General features: G+C 36.9%; 1 protein-coding gene across 7 annotated transcripts in view; it reads right to left on the reverse strand.

Annotated features, from left to right (window-relative positions):
* phf21b (PHD finger protein 21B) overlaps positions 1-17,396 on the reverse strand; it is a 110,813-nt gene that overhangs the window by 5,692 nt on the left and 87,725 nt on the right. For all 7 annotated transcript variants that reach the window (XM_069903423.1, XM_069903421.1, XM_069903419.1 and 4 more), the window contains 4 exons: positions 14,198-14,220; positions 7,379-7,534; positions 3,380-3,455; positions 2,075-2,178 (listed from right to left, as the gene is read on the reverse strand). In XM_069903423.1, coding sequence (XP_069759524.1) covers positions 2,075-2,178; positions 3,380-3,455; positions 7,379-7,534; positions 14,198-14,220 — 359 coding nt within the window. The remainder of the gene's footprint in view (positions 1-2,074; positions 2,179-3,379; positions 3,456-7,378; positions 7,535-14,197; positions 14,221-17,396) is intronic.

The following is a 17,396-nucleotide window of genomic DNA, read 5'->3' on the forward strand; positions in this document are numbered from 1 at the left end:
TAATTTGTCAAATGGCAGAAGGTTCCCCCCCCCCCACCCCCCACTGTTTACCTTGCTCAGAAAACTCAAAACCAAAACAATTTCCAAGGCTTTAAAAGGTACCTCTCTCGTATACTGTTAATCATCTTCTAAATTTTGTAATGTTTACTATTTCCTTTCTATAGCATTAATATTCTTACAACCAAAAATTGCACGGTATTCCAACTGCAAACATCTTGGACACACGACCTCATTGATTTTACTTATTTTGCTTGCATGCTCTCAAAAAAGACTAAAGCTCAATTTCATTACAATGACTAAAACGTTTCGTGACAGTTTTTTGGGGGCAAATACAATATATTTGAAATATTTCAGTGACAATTAATTTTTAAAATCATTTTCCATGAACATGGCTTAATGGTTAAAAGCCATCTGTTAAAATTGAATGGAAATTATAACAACATGGGAATATAACATAACAATTACAGCACGGAAACAGGCCATTAGGCCCTTCTAGTCCGCATCGAACCAAACACCCCTTTCTAGTCCCACCTCCCTGCACAATGCCCATAACCCTCCATCTTCTTCTCATCCATATACCTGTCCAACCTTTTCTTAAATAATACAATTGACTCTGCCGCCACTATTTCTCCCAGAAGATCATTCCACACGGCTACCACTCTCTGAGTAAAGAAGTTCCCCCTCATGTTACCTCTAAACCTCTGCCCCTTAATTCTTAACTCATGTCCTCTTGTTTTAATCTTTCCTCCTCTTAACGGAAATAGTCTATCCACATCCATTCTGTCTATCCCTTTCATAATCTTAAATACTTCTATCAAATCCCCTCTCAACCTTCTACGCTCCAAAGAATAAAGACCCAATCTGTCCAATCTCTCCCCATACTCCAGATGCTTAAACCCAGGCAACATTCTGGTAAACCTTCTCTGCACTCTCTCCACTCTGTTTATATCCTTCCTATAATTAGGCGACCAGAACTGCACACAGAACAAATTAGGCCGCACCAACGTCTTATACAATCTCAGCATCATTGCTTTTTTGAACGTTTGTACAAAACATTCTGCCTCCCCATTAGTACTTGGGTGATAGGGTATGCAATGATTATAGACAGGACTGTGCACTGCAATAATTTAATGAATAGTCCACACCACTGAACAGGAGTACATGCGTTGTTCTGCACCCATACTATTTAAATACTCTCAGTTGGCTTTATAACCCTCAAGTCTAAACTATCGTCTTCTGTGCCATTTGGAAAACAGAAATGCTTCTACAAAATACTGCAAATGGGAGTCAAACAAAAACAGAACTACTGTACTGGAAATTCTTTGCAGGTCATGTGTGTAAGAGTCCTGATGAAAGATCATCAGCCCCAAGTGTTTAACTTTGTAGCTGCCTGAATTGCCTTTATTTGTTTTAAGTACATCCATTTTATTAGATCAGTCCTTAATTTATGCTGTTCTGAAATTTAAAGCAGCATTAGTTTAATTCTGCTCCACTACATTTCCCAGCAGCTCGTCCCAATGGGAAACAAGCAGGGCACAGGCACATTCAAAATCTTTTCAATTAGAATGAAGTTTTTCAAAAAAACTATCTAATAATTTGTAAATATGTTGCAATACATTTTCTTTCTGCCAGTATCTCTTGAACCATATATGAGATGTCTGCATGTAACAAAGTGAAAATTCAGATCATAAATAAGTAGGCCCAATTCAGCCCCATTTTATTAACTTTTCAAACTCTTAAGTTGATTGTAATTGTGAAAATCCAGGAGCAAACATCCAATAAATCTGCCTGAACTTTCAACTGTTACAGATTTAGTGAACAATAAACATGATGCTACTGTGCTGCTAGGCTACTGCATGTAAAAGCCAGAGAGGTATTAAGTAAGTTAATGGTACAAAAAAATGACAACTACCATCCCTTTATAGAAACACAGACTTCTTGCATTGTTCTATAGTAAATGACAAAAGATAAGTATACAAAAAGGAAGTGGAAGGAAATTAAGGTTCATAATGGATTTGTCAATCATCTGACCACAACTAATATATCAAAGACCGTTTTCAGCATACAGTCTCACCGTGACAGCATTACTGAGCAATCTGTCCTCTTCCTCCAGCTGTTCATGTTCACTCTTTAACTCGGTACCTCGTTTCAACAATTTCCTTTTCTCTTCCTCTTTCACTGTGGAAATAATAACCATCAGTTTATAATCTTAGTCATTTTAATGCCCATTTTTAAAAAAGTACTATCTGTTTTACTGGAATTTAATTTGTTGTGGAATGCAAAAATCTAAATATCAGGTAGCAGTCTAACAAACTGGTTTTTAATCATTTGTATTTCTAGCAGCTGAATTATTTTTAATCTTTTATCGGTACGTTAAAATTTAGAAGTTCCGCAGAATGACCTGGGCTACATTAATTATGAATAAGCATTATTTTGTTATTACATACATTTCTATTAATATTTGCAAATGTTTGAACATTACTGAGGTTCTTTTCTGAGTGATTTATTAGACTTCATTGTGGGAAGAAGCCAAGTATTTGAACAGCATAGGTTAATTAAGCCAACACTGTCCTGATTTCAGTTGTTGATGTTAATTAAATTTCTTTGTACCAGCAAGCTCAGAAACTAATTCAGACAATTTCCACCCAAATTCAGATGCCATACTTCACAGGCATTCAACTCCACTTACTTTCCTGGAAGACAGCACCATGAGAGAGTGGACTTGTTAATCAGAGGAGGAGGAACCAAAATGAAATATTACCATTCATAGAAATTTCCCTGATCAATCATAAAATGACTATAATAGAGGTTTGACAGCTTTTCTGAAAGCAAAGGAAACAATAGGTGATATTCAGTGGTTGAAAATCCAACTGGTACATTTCTTTCCTTTTTAACTAGTTTTTCTTCATATTTATTTATTTTTCCCTTGCCACATCAGCCATGCTTCCTCTGGTTACAAACTTAGACCATTCATGAGCTTTTAGCTGTGTTTTCAGTTGTGCCTTCAGATGCCAAAACAAAATACTAGATTCTGTCTTTACAATGCCCCTTGGTATCTACTTCTTTGACCAACCTTTTGATAACTTGGACTCTTATCATTTTAAATCACACTGTATTGGTTTTGAGTTGATGGAGGACCTGCCTTGCGTTCTGCTGAACTAAAATGAACAGGGATTCTTGTAAAGCTACTGTTAATGATACTGTTAAAGGAGTGCTCAATATTTAATTGTAAAAATTTAAATGTAAATGGGATAACTATAAGAATTATCAATGTTAAGAGCTTCATTTGCAAACTGAAATCTGAATCCACTCCCTGGAAAAACCATGCAAATATGTTACTTGGCTACAAGTCAGCGATTTATAATGCCCATTTTCATACCTGCTTTATGTGCAAGATAAGAATGAACAATAGCCAGAGTTCCAGGCCATGATACATTATCTTCTTTCTTTAAGACCTGCACAGACAAAATAAAACATTTCCCAAAGATATGAATGAATTTATTATTAAATAGTAGGCCAGGGATTAGTGATTGAATTAAGAAATGTATGCAAAAGATCATTTGGCACTAAATTGCATTACATATTTAAATAGCACAAAATTGCTTTCACAATTCATAAATATCTCAAACATTACAAATACAGTTAGGATTGATTTGTGTTATGGAGTCAAACATGGTAGCCCTTTTATAAAAGGAATTTAATACTGATGGAATTCAATGAGAAAGAAATGTAGTGTTCAGTGTACAGCTATGTGCTGCTTAACGTCCATGATACGTTCTGTGAATTGGCCATTATGCAATCTGGATGTTGTGCGAACACCATATTATATACTTTGCAAAGCTATATGGGATGCTGTAGTGTATCTGTAAGCTTTTTAATTGTAAGGATCAGTGAGCGGACCAACATGCGGCTGTGGGGAGCGAGCAGGGCAGTGGGACCAGTGTGGGGAATGACACGGCACTGTGGGGAGAGAGCGGGGCAGTGGGATCAGTGTGGGAACCGACAAGGGGATGTGGGGAGAGCACGGGACAGTGGGATCAATTTGGGTATACAGTACACAATTTCCTATACCTGTCAATCACTTTTTATAAATTGCCGTGGACTTGCTCGCGATAACTGTATAAGTATTCGACCACGGTCGTATGCAAGTCGGACGTTGTCCAAATGGATGTTAAGCACCACATAACTGAACAAGGTAACAAGCTCATGATTTTTCAGCTTTATTAATAGAAGCTTTAAGCAATGTGTGAGCTGAAATCAACTTCAGATTTCCAAGCTTTTCTGGCTTGATTCAATGGTTTTCTTGGAATTCCCCCGTTGTTCCTTGATTATTTTAAACAACATTCATTCCAGTAGATCTTTCTAGCACCACATTAGTGTTTTAAGTACTGATGACAGGTTGTATTTTAGAAAAAATCTTGCTATTTAGTCAGATGGAGATTTTGTATCAGGTCAGATATAGCAGCTTGTTTTGTGATTTCTCTGCATTACACTAAGTATTTGGTCAGTGAAAGGAAGCAATGAAAGAGCAGATATGACATCTTTCTATTAAACTCCTCTTTCTCCTCCTGTTATGTCATTATCCAGGAGCCAAAATACTTTCCTACAAAGTAATAATTTACCTGGATTTTCCACACTGGAAAGACCAAATGTAAATTAGGTGACAGCTAATTTCAAACTTGCTTTTGCACAAAAGCTCTTCATGATATGCTACATTCATTCCATGACTATGGGCACTCTACTGTCCACCAAACTAAATGCAGTCTTCACTAATACCCTGAGCTCCCAATTTCCAAACAAGACAATGTTGACAAAGTGGGAACGTTGGATGCATGGGTATGATGAAAAAGGAAAGCTGATTGGCATAGATTGGGAAGACTTGTCAAAATGTCACTTTGGCAAGCGTATTTTCTCTTTGTATTGTATATTTGTTTTCTCCTCAGGTTTCAGTCTCTTCAACTATCACAGTTGTATCAGTGTCAAAGCCTATTTACCATCGACATGTCACACATACTCTGCCCACTTGCGTGGATGAGTTTAGCTATGAAAACTTTGACACTTCACACATCTCGGCCACTACCAGCCCACTTGATTGGTAATCTATTTTCATCACCATTTTTTCCATTGCTTGTGCATAGTTGCACTCTAACAATACTTGCAACCTCGACCACCAATGAGAAAGGGATCCAGGTGAATGGGAATCTCACTGCTTACATGATCCTCTCCAAGTCGCTGACTGTCATTGCCTGTGTCAAAATCCTGGATTTTCTTTCTCCAGCACTGTGGGAGTACCTTCTCCACAAGTATGGCAGCAGTTCAAGAAACTGGCCATCACACTCAGTTACCAAATATAAATTAAAACATCTCAATTGCCCTTGTTTACTTGATTTTTTTGCTCCCACTGCCCATCTTTTCACACATTATTTCTCAATGATGTACGACACACTTCACATCAATTGATGGAAGTATTCAACTATGCTTTTAATACATAATACTTTTCCACAAACCTATTCCTTGAATATTTCTTTGCTTTTTAATTTTTTCACTTTGATAGAAGAATCAAACGTAAAGCACCAACCTGTCTACTCTTCACAAATACCAACTGGCCTGTTGCATTATCATTTCAGATTTTTTAATGTAAAAAAAATTAATAAATCAAAAAAACATGAAGGGTTTGAAGTCTCCAATTCCACCTGTACAGCTAGTTACAATCCTCACATCTCCCAGATTAATGTGGCCTCCTTTCTGTAATTCTCGATTAAGATGTGCTATTCTGAGAAATGGGATCTAAATTGTCACTGATTGGATTCACTCCTATGATTTATAGAAATATTTAGTTTCAAATATCCGCGCTGAGGGAATGGATACACAGCGCTGCTCCAAAAGATTCCACTGCCTGGTCCATTCAGGCTTTAAATGGCCTGTTAAAGGAACAGATGGGCTTTATCAGTAAAATCCTGCAACCACAGAGGTCTGCGCCCAAGATGGTTGCGCCTGTGCTCAGCAGCGGCCATGGGGAGTTGCAAACTCCATTGGAACGGCAGACCGGCAAAGGACACCAGAAACAGTAAGAACACCCATACCCCGCCCGCTGAGAAAGAGAAGCATGGGAGACTATAGGACATGACCATGGCAGCAGACAAACAAGGGGCTCAGTGGCAGAAGGATCCACACAGCTGATAAGAGACTGCCTTATGGGAACCAAGTATCAGAACTGGAATTAGTGAGGGTGCTGAGGGCAAGCAGGGCTCCCAAAGGGCCTCGGGTACTGAAGGCTTCCTGATCGTGTCGGAGTTTTGGGTCTAGAGCTCAGGTCACCAATGGATTCAACAGGAATTTGTGTGGCTGTCAAGGCTGTGGGCGCGCTGGAGGCAAATCCAGTCACAGTGACTGAAAGAACCATGCTTCTCTTTGTGTCTAACTGCAAGGGGCTCTGGGCAACACTAATGGTGACATTACAGCAGCAGTGGTAATTTTATGTAATATTACACATTCTATGAACATCACCACAAATTAATCTTGAATCTAGAACTGCTAATGGTACACAATTCTGACCTGTAGACTTCAAAATAATACAGTCGAGAAGTTCTGCAGGTTTGCAATGGAGGATTTGTAACTGGATCCAACAGTGTTAAAACAATATTGGCAGTGATTGGGGGTTTAAATCTATTTTTAAACACAATTTACTAAGGTGGCTTAAATGCACACAAGGTCCAAAGGTGTGTTAAAATTAAATGTGTTAATGCGTACAATCAAGTAAAAAGATTTTAAGAGTTAACTTGGATATAGTTTTAAACAGAACTTCAAGAAAGTGAATGAGTGGAAGGATGGACTAATTGAACCACAAAGTCACTGGCATAAAGAATTTTTAATTTACCAGACAACAGAATCGGCAGCAAGAACAAAATAAGTAATGCATAATTTTGGATGTTTGAAAAATATCTTGGAAAAGATTGTAAAGGTACCTAAAGGGAAAGGATTTACCGCATCTGAGATAACATTCTCAAGTGCGGGAAGCTGAACTGTTGGGAGCTTCAACTTTTTGCGAGTCTATCCATCCATCAGCAGCCTATTTAAGAATGCAGATTGGATTAGAGTCCAATCTCATCCTCAAATAAAATGCAGAAGCATTTAATACCAGAGAATAAGCAAGATTAGAAGCAGAAACCATAGTCAATTTGTTCAGTCTTCAATGAAATAGGACCAAGACTGACTTGAAATTCCATCTGAAAGTAGCTAATTCAACACAAACCAATTCCTAGACCACCCACATTTACATGTCTGAGTTAATCAGGATGGCAGCAATAGTTTGTAACAAAATGTTATCCAATTATCAGTGCAAACAAATTGACTCAATGAGAAAATATAGGACCTGTACCTTTTCTTGGCATCTGGGGCAGACCCATACACCTTTAGGAATAGTCTTAAGGGGAGGTTCCAAGCATTCCAGATGATAAACGCGAGAACAAGTGTCACACAGAAGTAGTTGACCACTTCGCTTGCAAACTGTACAGTAATCTTCATGAATGTCATCCTATAATACACAGTAAAAACAAATCAGATTAATTTAAACAAGTTTTGACAAATATCATGTGTGGCATCTGTCAAACAAGTTGTAAATACTTCTAATAAAGATGCTTGTAAAAATTTAAAATCATTCATAACACATCAGCATATTGTCAAGCAACTTGGGTCCTCGCAAACCTACTTTACCTGCCCTTAATTTCAGATTTACCATATATATTCAGTGTATTTCAAATAACATGAATTTAAGAATTGTTTGTTGGTTAATTAATACAACTAGTTGAATTTACTTTGAACTGAAATTGTTTTTGTAGTTTTGCACTTTGTAAGTGCATAGTACCAAACAAAAATAGCAACCAATTAAATTGCTTTCCCTACTGAATAGAGACCTGAGCCCATTCCCACTTCTAAGGATAAAGAGTGCAAGTGCAAGAGCAAGAGAATATCATCACTTGCAAGTCCCCCTCCAAATCGTTTACCATTCTGACTTGGAAATTTCTTCCAAATCCTGAAGTTTCCAATCCAGCAGTACTGTGAAATGTTTTCATCATGTGGACTGCAAAGGTTCAGTGGCACTTCGTTTAGAGTTTAAAAAAGGCTAGTCTTGCTGGAGACGTCCACATATATCTAATTAATTTTTAAAAATTAGACAAGTTTTCCCTCATTTTGTGTTTTTGTTTTAAACAAAAAGTTAAATATAGAAAATACATATGGTATATCCACCCTCCCCTTCCTTTCCCCAACACCCCATCGAAGAAGAAATAAATTATCAATGAATATGTAAATTCTTCTTTAATGTTATTGATACAAGTACCATTCAGGACGAGTTATTGAGAGTTTAAATTTTTAAACCCACTTGTTGGAAATATGGACTCCATATTTTCAAAAGCAAATGATATTTATCACAGATTATAAGTGATTTTTTTCAAGAGGAATACAAGATCTCATTTCAGTATGCCATTTTTGCATCCCTAAATCTATATCGGATTTCCAAGTAATGGCTACCCATTTCTTCACAAAAGCCAATCATATCCCTCATTTTGTTACAAGGTGCAGAGCTGAGCAACACTGAAAGGGATTCAATGTTATGCTGCATTCCTGACTATTTATGCTTGTGTATTACCTTCTGTTGATGTCACTTTATAGAACCGTGAAACAAGCGAGACCATTCTTCGCCTGTCAATGCCAGCTCTCTACTCAAGCAATCCCAAATTAATTTTGCCAGTTCTCTACTCAAGCAATCCCAAATTAATTTTGATTCCCCGTCTGCTCCCTCAAAATTGTAGTACATAAAATTACTTGAGAAGCTCAGCAGGTCACACAGCACCCATAGAAAGTAAAAGGCAATCACCCCTTCTGCAGGAATGTTGTATTCCTCCCCCTTCCCACCAACTTTTTATTCAGGTGCATGCCTTATTTTCAACACTCCTGAAGACCAAGACCAAAACAGTGTTACTTGCTGAATTTCTCCAGTACTTTTTCATACTGCACTAGAGCCCCAGAATCTGCAGATTTTCTAGTTTTTCTCCCCAATTTCACGTTCATTTAATTTTTTTCTTTAAAATAAATAGTTTTTAACATTTACTATCCTGACAAATTTAATTTCCTCTAACTTGAAGATTTGAAATGGTGACCTGTTGCCACTAACCTTGATAAATTGGGTTGCCCATAATTTAAAAAAATACGAGTCCTCTTTAGTCTTGCTAAAATAAATCTCAACTCCTTCCTCTTATCTAGAAGCACCTTTCCCTGATTCTATTATACGTTTGCCTTAACTTAATAGCCTTTTCAAAGTAGAAAATGACTGAAGAGCGACACAATAATACTACTAATATCTTTAATCAGTATCGCCAATTTATGAACATGTTATTTTACAACTAAACTGCATTTGTAACAAGAAAAACAAATCGCTGACCCAAGAGATACCTTAGCTAAACATGTTTAAAATATCTATACACTTCTATAAATTTTTGCTGACAATTCATAACCTAATATACATTTATTAAGCTAAACTTGCCATGAACCTCTGGTTTACTTCAATTATTCATAAATGCTCACTAATATGAACTCAAATTATGCGTTCTGAAGGTCAATCCAGACTTTTTATATTTAAATTTAGAAACAGCACGGTAATAGGCCATTTCGGCCCAAAGCCCAATTAACAACACCCATGGTACATTTGGAACAGTGGGAGGAAACCCTGCACTCATAGGAATCCCAAACATGGGGAGAACGTACAAACTCCTTACAGAGAGCACCGGATTCGAACCCCGGTCATTGCCACTGTAACAGCATTGGGCTAACCGCTACTTACCAAGGTAACACATTATCTAGCTTAGCGTCATCCAGCTCCCTTTTGAAAAAAATATTTGATTCACTGCCTCCAGTCTTTTAACACAATTTGTACCTCAGAGGACGGTGGTCAGAATTGGTCTATCTCTTGCTGACTTCAGCTTGAGAAGCATGACATCACGACAACTGACCAAACATTTAGACCTGCATTTTAATGTCAGAACCATTTTTATTTATTTCATGCAATTATTTTTAACGATAATCAAATATTCTTATTTAATCATTAATATTCTGGTAATGGACTACAGCTTGCAGAACACAAAATCAAAATGGAAAATAAATTGACATTAAAGCTAGATATTTCAGATATCTAACGTCTCCAGCTTTTTTTTTAAATTTTAGTTTTATTAGTCAGCAGGAGTAACTATTTTATCATGAAGGCTTCCTGCTCTTTTAACAGCTTGTATCTAAATCAACTGCGTGATTCCCTGAACTCTACATTCAAAAGCAGCGTTTCCAAAGAGACGAGGCAGCCAAATTCAATTCCTGTAGTACAATGCAATGCACACAACAATATTTCAGTACAGATGGATTAGAGCAATGGCAATCAGAGTGAGAAGCCTGATGGAATACTTTTCCCAGCTCTCCTCCTCAGCCTGAATCAAATGTAAAAATCCAAATGCAGCATCAGATTAAAACAGTAAACTAGGTTTCAATTCAATAGTCTTTCATAATTAAGCAGTGTTACATAAAAAAAATAACTTAAGCAAATACAGAAAAAGAAAAAAGAGCAAAGTTGGTTTGGAAGAGCAAGTTCCACTCTTTGTACATAATCAGAACTAATACATGTTCCTATATAATGACTTATTTGAAGGGAGAAAAAGGAGTTGATTTCAGCTGTGTTGATATACAAGAATAAAAAGAGAAATTCATGATACTGTCTTTAACACCTGCACTACCAAGATCACAGTCATGTTTCTCACATTTTTGTGACTACTTGAATTAAAAAAGATTACAAAATGATTTTAAAACGTCTATTGAACTCAGCCTTGAATATATTTGACCCTTTGGAGTAGATCAGTACTCCATTCAGAGGGTACCCAGGTATCCTGGTGGAAACGAGTTCACAGTGAAAAGGTTTTTATTCTAGACCAAGCTTTGTTCCCAGTTTTGTTTTGCATGTGAACCAATGACTATAGAGGTGCCATTGCGTGTGTTTGCACCAAATTGAAAACTTACCACATTTGCATCATGCCTTGACATAGTTCATCTTTAACCTTTCCTCTTTTTTAAAAATCTCTGAGATGGACTGTCAACCTATTACTATGAGCTACTTGGTCCCTCATAAATACAATTGCATCTTCTTCTCACAAACTATTTACTTGTATTCTATTCTCAGACTCTCTGATCCATCCCAGAACCACAACAAGGTTTTCATTAACCTGACAAAAGCCATATTCCTAAGGGATCTTGGAAGCACTGACAAACAGAGAGCTTTGGATGCAAGTTCAAAGCTCTCTGAAAGTGGCTGCATAGGTGGATAGGGTAGCACAGGCATCATTTAAGCATTTTTGCCTTCATGGCAAGGCTATCAAGTTGGGACATCACGCTGCAACTGTATGAGACATTGGTTAGGCCATACATAGAAAATTGTGTGACATTCTGGTCACCACACTATAGAAATAATGTGGGAGCTCTAAAAAGAGTGCACAGAAATTCATTAGGCTATTGCCCAGAATAAGAGGACTTCAGTTAAGAGATGGGATAAGACAGGACTGTTTTTGCGGGAGTCCAATATCATTTTAAACATTATATGCAGACATGTTCATTTTGTATCATCACCCTTTTCAGGATTTAAATCACACCTCCCTTCCATACTATTAAATTAAAACCCAGTGCTGCATAATATTACAGACCTATTATTCACGTAGACCTAGAATTTCAGTGGAATAAATCCCATTTCACTATTATTTTGAAGGAACTACAATGGGGGAAATCCATTTGTTTACCTCCATTGAATTTTACAGCCATAAAGTCTTTTACAATGAAGTAACTAACCAGAATCACTGGTTGATATTAAACATATAAAATGTAAATTTCCCAGCACATCAAAATTAGTACTCGATTCACAAATTACAAAAGGTTTGAATGATACAAGTGAATGAAAATATTTTAATAATTAGATTAAATTACTGGTATGTTAAAACAGCCATTTGTTAAGACAAGAGTTAGAGAAAAGATTGGAGTGGCGGGGGAAGAGATGGGGGTGGGGAAAAGAGTTTTCTTCAACAATCAAAATAGTTATGCTCACTGCAGATTCAGATACTTCTCAACAGCAGCACAGATACTTTTCATCTGTATGTGCCAAGGAAAAGGATGCAGTAGAGCAAGTTCACAAAGGGGTGAGCAGATAATATGGAGCAGGGCAGTATTAAGGGCATGTTAGATATCCTGGGATAGATAAAGTGGAATATATCTGTAGGGTTAGACAAGATCTATCCCAGATTGCTATGGAAACCAAAGGAGACAAGTTGGAGAAATTTGCAATATTGTTACCTTGAGGCAAGGTGCCAGAAAACCTAAGGATAGTTAATGCTGTTTTTTTTTTTATTCAAGAAGGGCACAAGGATAAGCCAGGTAACTGCAGGCCAGTGAGCAATAGAGCAGTGGTTGAATAACTTTCCTAAAGATCAAGATTTGTGTGCATTTGGAAAGGCAAGGCCTGATCAGAGATAGCGTGGCTTTGTGCAATGAAATCCCACCTCATTAACTTTGTTTTTTGAAGTAGTTAAGAAGATTCGTGAAAGAAGTGTAGTAGAATAATATATGCAGGGCATTTGGTCCAGAAAGTTAAGGAACAAGATGAGCTGGTTAATTGGATCCAACATTAACTTGGTGATGGGAGGCAGAGGGGAATGGTGGTTAGGCATAGCACAGGGATCTGGTTATGAATATAGGCAGAATGATAAGTGGATGACAAAAATAAGCATTTTAGATATTACACAAGTTATTGTTATGATTAGCAATGTTAGTAATCTAAGACTACACATGACAAGTTGATTGGAGTGTTGACAGATGGAATTTAATCCCAACAATTGCAAGGTGATGCATTTTGGAGTAGAGCATATACATTGAATGACAGGGCATTAAGGAATGTTAATGAACAGAGGGATCAGCCGCTAAAATCCATTGTTCCCTGAAAGTGGCAACAAGTTGACAGGGTTTTAAAGAAGGCAAATGGCATTCTGTGCTGGTCAGGGCACAGTATTTAAGAATTGTATGTAAGAGAAGGGTTAAAAACAAACAAAATGCTCACGACACCAAGGCATGCAAAAATGCAAATGAACCATAAGACCTTGGGTCATGCAGATGTAAAAACTAAATATAATTTCTAACTGTTTGTGGAGACTTGGAAAGAAGTGCGTACTTGTTAACTATATAAATGTGGATGGGCTATTATGTCTGGTTTAATGACTTCTCCACGGACCAGGATCGCAAATGGTAGTGGGAACCTTGAGACTCCAGACCAAGTGGAGTCCCCAGTGAGCTGAAAGGGGAGAGATTCCCGATTTTAATAGTGTACTTCATTTTAGTAGTGCTTTATTAAATTTTATTTGAACTTTAAACCTGAAGTGCTCTTTCTTTGTACTGTTACTTTGGGGCATTGTGACAAAACTTTGCAAAGCGCTGGTTGGACAGAACTTTTCAGTATTATGTGCAGTTCTGGTCTCCACAACATAGGAAGGACATTGTGCTCAAGAGTGCAGAGGGGCATCGTCAGAATCTTTGTCCCATGTTAGGAATATCAAAAACAAGCAGAGATTTGATGTAAGGGGAAAGATTTTCTTTCCACAGGGAGTAGTTGATGTCTGTAATTCATTACCAGAGAGGTAATAGAATACAATCTCCATACTTAAGTGATATTTGGACTGGCACTTGAACAGCCAAGACATGGAAAGCATGAAACAATGTGGGGCAAATGGGATTAGTGTAGTAAATGAGCAAAAAGATCAGCAGGGACATTACAGACTGAGGGGTCAGTTTCTGACTGTACAACTCCATAACTCTGACAACCACCAGATTAAAAATGTCACAAATGCATCCTTTTTGCCAATTATAACTACAAGTTTTAGAATTTCTCTTCAATAAAAAATTCTAATAACTTGCTGCTCAATTCATGTCCTGCTGCATTCTCATCCCAAATTGATGATGTCCCAAATATATCTAGCATCTTACAAGAATTTTTTAAAATAAATCAGTCATCCCAAGATAAATTGACAGGATTTGCACAGTTCTCATGATGGGCATGGTAAAAAATCTCTTGGCTTTGAGCATCAAGAGATTCACATAGATATAAAACTATAGAATGGAGGAGACATACCTTCCAACAAAGTTCCTCATTGGCTTGCATGTCAAGGAAAGAGGCAAAAACACATTAGCAAGAGCTGGTTTATAGAATATAAACCAGTTCAGTAGCATGGATTTAGTGATAAGACTAAGTAACAGAAGAAATGAGAGCACGATTTGGCCACTGACCTCTCCCCACCCCCCCCCCCCCCCCCCCCGAGACACCTTTGCTATTCAATATCTTGGTCAATTTACCTCAGCATAATTTCTTGTCTTTTCCCATATTCTTCTAATGCACACAAAAATTATCAATTTCAATTATGAGGCTGATCAATGACTGGACTTCTCCAACCCTTCACGATAGAGAATTCTTTCTGACTGAAGAGGTTTCTGCTCACTTCTGTCCTAAATTTAACCTTTATTTTTGAGAATGTGACCCCTACTAAGCTAAGAAAATTGTGACCCCTACTAAGCTAAGAAAATTGCAACCCCCATATCTCCTCCAGAGAACAGAGGCTAGCCTACTCACTCAATCTCTTATGCCACCACTAACCCCGTTCCATAAACCCAAGATTCTCATTATGATAGAGCAGATATGGCAGTGATATTCCCTGGCTTAAGGAACCCAGAACCGGGAGTTAAATTTTCAAAGGGATAAGCCATTAATGACTGAAATGAGGAAAAATTTCTTCTGGCAAATCTTTGTAACAGTCCCTCCATCGTAAATACATATTTTTTGTAAATATTACATTATATTCCACAACCGGTCTCATCAAACCCTTAAAGAATAGTTAGTGTTCTTGTACTTAAATTCTCCAGCAATAAAAGCCAATATTCCAATTGTAGTCCTAACTGCCCACTGTACCTGCATGTAGGCTTCCAGTTACTTGTATACAATAGCACCCAGTACTTTTAAACATCAACCCTTCCTACCATCTCACCGTTTAAAAAATTACAATGGCCATTTTGTTTTTTACTATTGGTGGTTGGAGCCACCTTGAACACTGAAATCACATCACACTACCACACTCCATAGTGCATGCAAAAGACAAAAAAAAACTCTATTTAAGTCCCTTAAAGGGAAAGACAGATAGGAAAAATTATACAGGAAATATAGAAAAGATTTAGAAATTTAACAAATATTTAGTGCCCATCATCACAAAAGCTTCCAAAAAAAAGTGATCAACAGGTCAACCATGAAGATCTAAAAGAAGTTAGCTCAAATGAAAAATAGTATTGGAAAAATTAGTGGGACTGAAAACTGGTTAATCCCAAAGATCTCTCCAAATCCTTTGACGGTGGTAGCTATAAATGGATACACTAGAATCATTTTCCAAAATTTAAGGTTCCAGAACAGTTACGAAAAGATGGAAGGTAACAAATATAATGCCATTATTCACGAAGCCCAGATGCACAAACCTGACCAGTTGAAATAAGGCTACAATTGATAAGAAACAAGATGCCTGGTAATTATAGAAATAAACAGAGGTGACAAATTTCTGAAAAATGTCATCTTACATTTTACAATCTGTTCATTGCTTTGAGTTTGTAATAAGTATTAGATGGGGTAAATCAGAACTTTCTAAAGGCACTCTAGGCCTGTGTGATCAAGATCAGAAGAATAAGTTAATGAGCTGAATTAGACAATTTTTTGGGGCTTTGATAAGGTAGATTCCCATGCTGTTGTAAAATATCAGCTATAATCTTAATCAATGATCAATCAAATAGGCAAAAAAAGTTAAATAACAGCTGCCTTTTTTCCCCCATAAACAACTAAACTAGGAGGCTGCCAGAAGATACTAGCAACTGTAAATAACAGTCACTTTAGCGAACAACCTCAGACTCAAAAACTGATTGATGGTGATTGATATGCAGCATATTATATTTCAAAGTTTGTATACATTAATGGTAGGGTTTCATGACAACTTTCATTTGGCCTGAAGCTTTAAGCCCATTCTTAAAATGGAAGTAGACCTAACACCCATGTTTATACCTGCTATTTACTATAGTTATTTTGTGATAGCAGTGTTTTCCCATGTGTCTTCATTACAAAGCTTAGGATTTAACAGCCAAAACTAGAAACTACGAAGTTTACTAAGCTGCTGCTCAGAACGATGCAGAAATTATTTGGAATATCTTAAACCCAAAAAATATTGAGAAATACTGCTTGGAAACAGGACCTGTGCTCTACACAAAATATCTTGGAAGGAAGAAAATTCAAGGGAAACTATTTTTTTGTTGACCATTACATTTAATGGCACTAATTCAAATGTAGCAAATTTTAAAACTGTAATAGAAAAATCTTAGTTATTGATAGACATGCACCAGAGAATAACCACAAAAGTTGCCAATCTTAAAATTCAACAATAAGTTTTGTAAGTTTCGGCCTTTGAAAATCTTGAGCAAGTCAAAGCTAAGTAACCTAAATGAATTTGTAAGATACATGAATGAAGCAGCACAAAGGTGGTAAGTGCTGTGGACAACAAAGATGCTTCAAAGGGAAAGTTAAACGAGATGGAAAAAATATAGAAAAATATATGAACTAGGGTAGATGGAAAGTTACAAGAATACTTGCAGATAATTAAGATCATCATGGGTCAAATGAATTGAATGATCTTGCTCTGTATATTATTGTATTTTCACCCTTGTATGGCCTCTGTACCGTTCATTTTTAAAAATTGCAAAAATAAAAATAAGTGATGGAGATACTCTGCACTTCCTGCAGTATAAAAATATTATCAAATAACAGGTCATTGACCTGAAATATTAAGAGTTACCCGGTTCACAGATAGTGCTAACTCTACAGCAATTCTGTAACTTGCAATTTCCAAAATTTGCAGTTTTTTTTCCCAATTACTGGTACATTATTACTCTATGTTTGTCAAAGAATTATATTGTTATAAGTACTACATTAGTTAACATGGAAGAATAAAATATAACATTAGAGAAACAAAATGAGAGGAAATGGTAATGGGGTTAACAAATTTGAACTGCCAAACCCAGATGCCAATGTTATCATGGACAGATGCACCTTGCACAGGTAGTTCAGCAGGGATAAGACTAGATAAGCTTAACCCTCACATTGGTTTACTCACTGCTGGCAGCTGCATCTTTCAGGATTTAACCAGCTTGAGTCAATATTGCAGCTGTAAATCCACTCGTAGTAATGGATACTAAAATTTCCCACTTATAGAACATTCGGTGCCTTTACTATTTCAAAATGATATTCAACA

This window comes from Narcine bancroftii, chromosome 11 (genome assembly GCF_036971445.1).
Source record: "Narcine bancroftii isolate sNarBan1 chromosome 11, sNarBan1.hap1, whole genome shotgun sequence".
Taxonomy (NCBI): Eukaryota; Metazoa; Chordata; class Chondrichthyes; order Torpediniformes; family Narcinidae; genus Narcine; species Narcine bancroftii.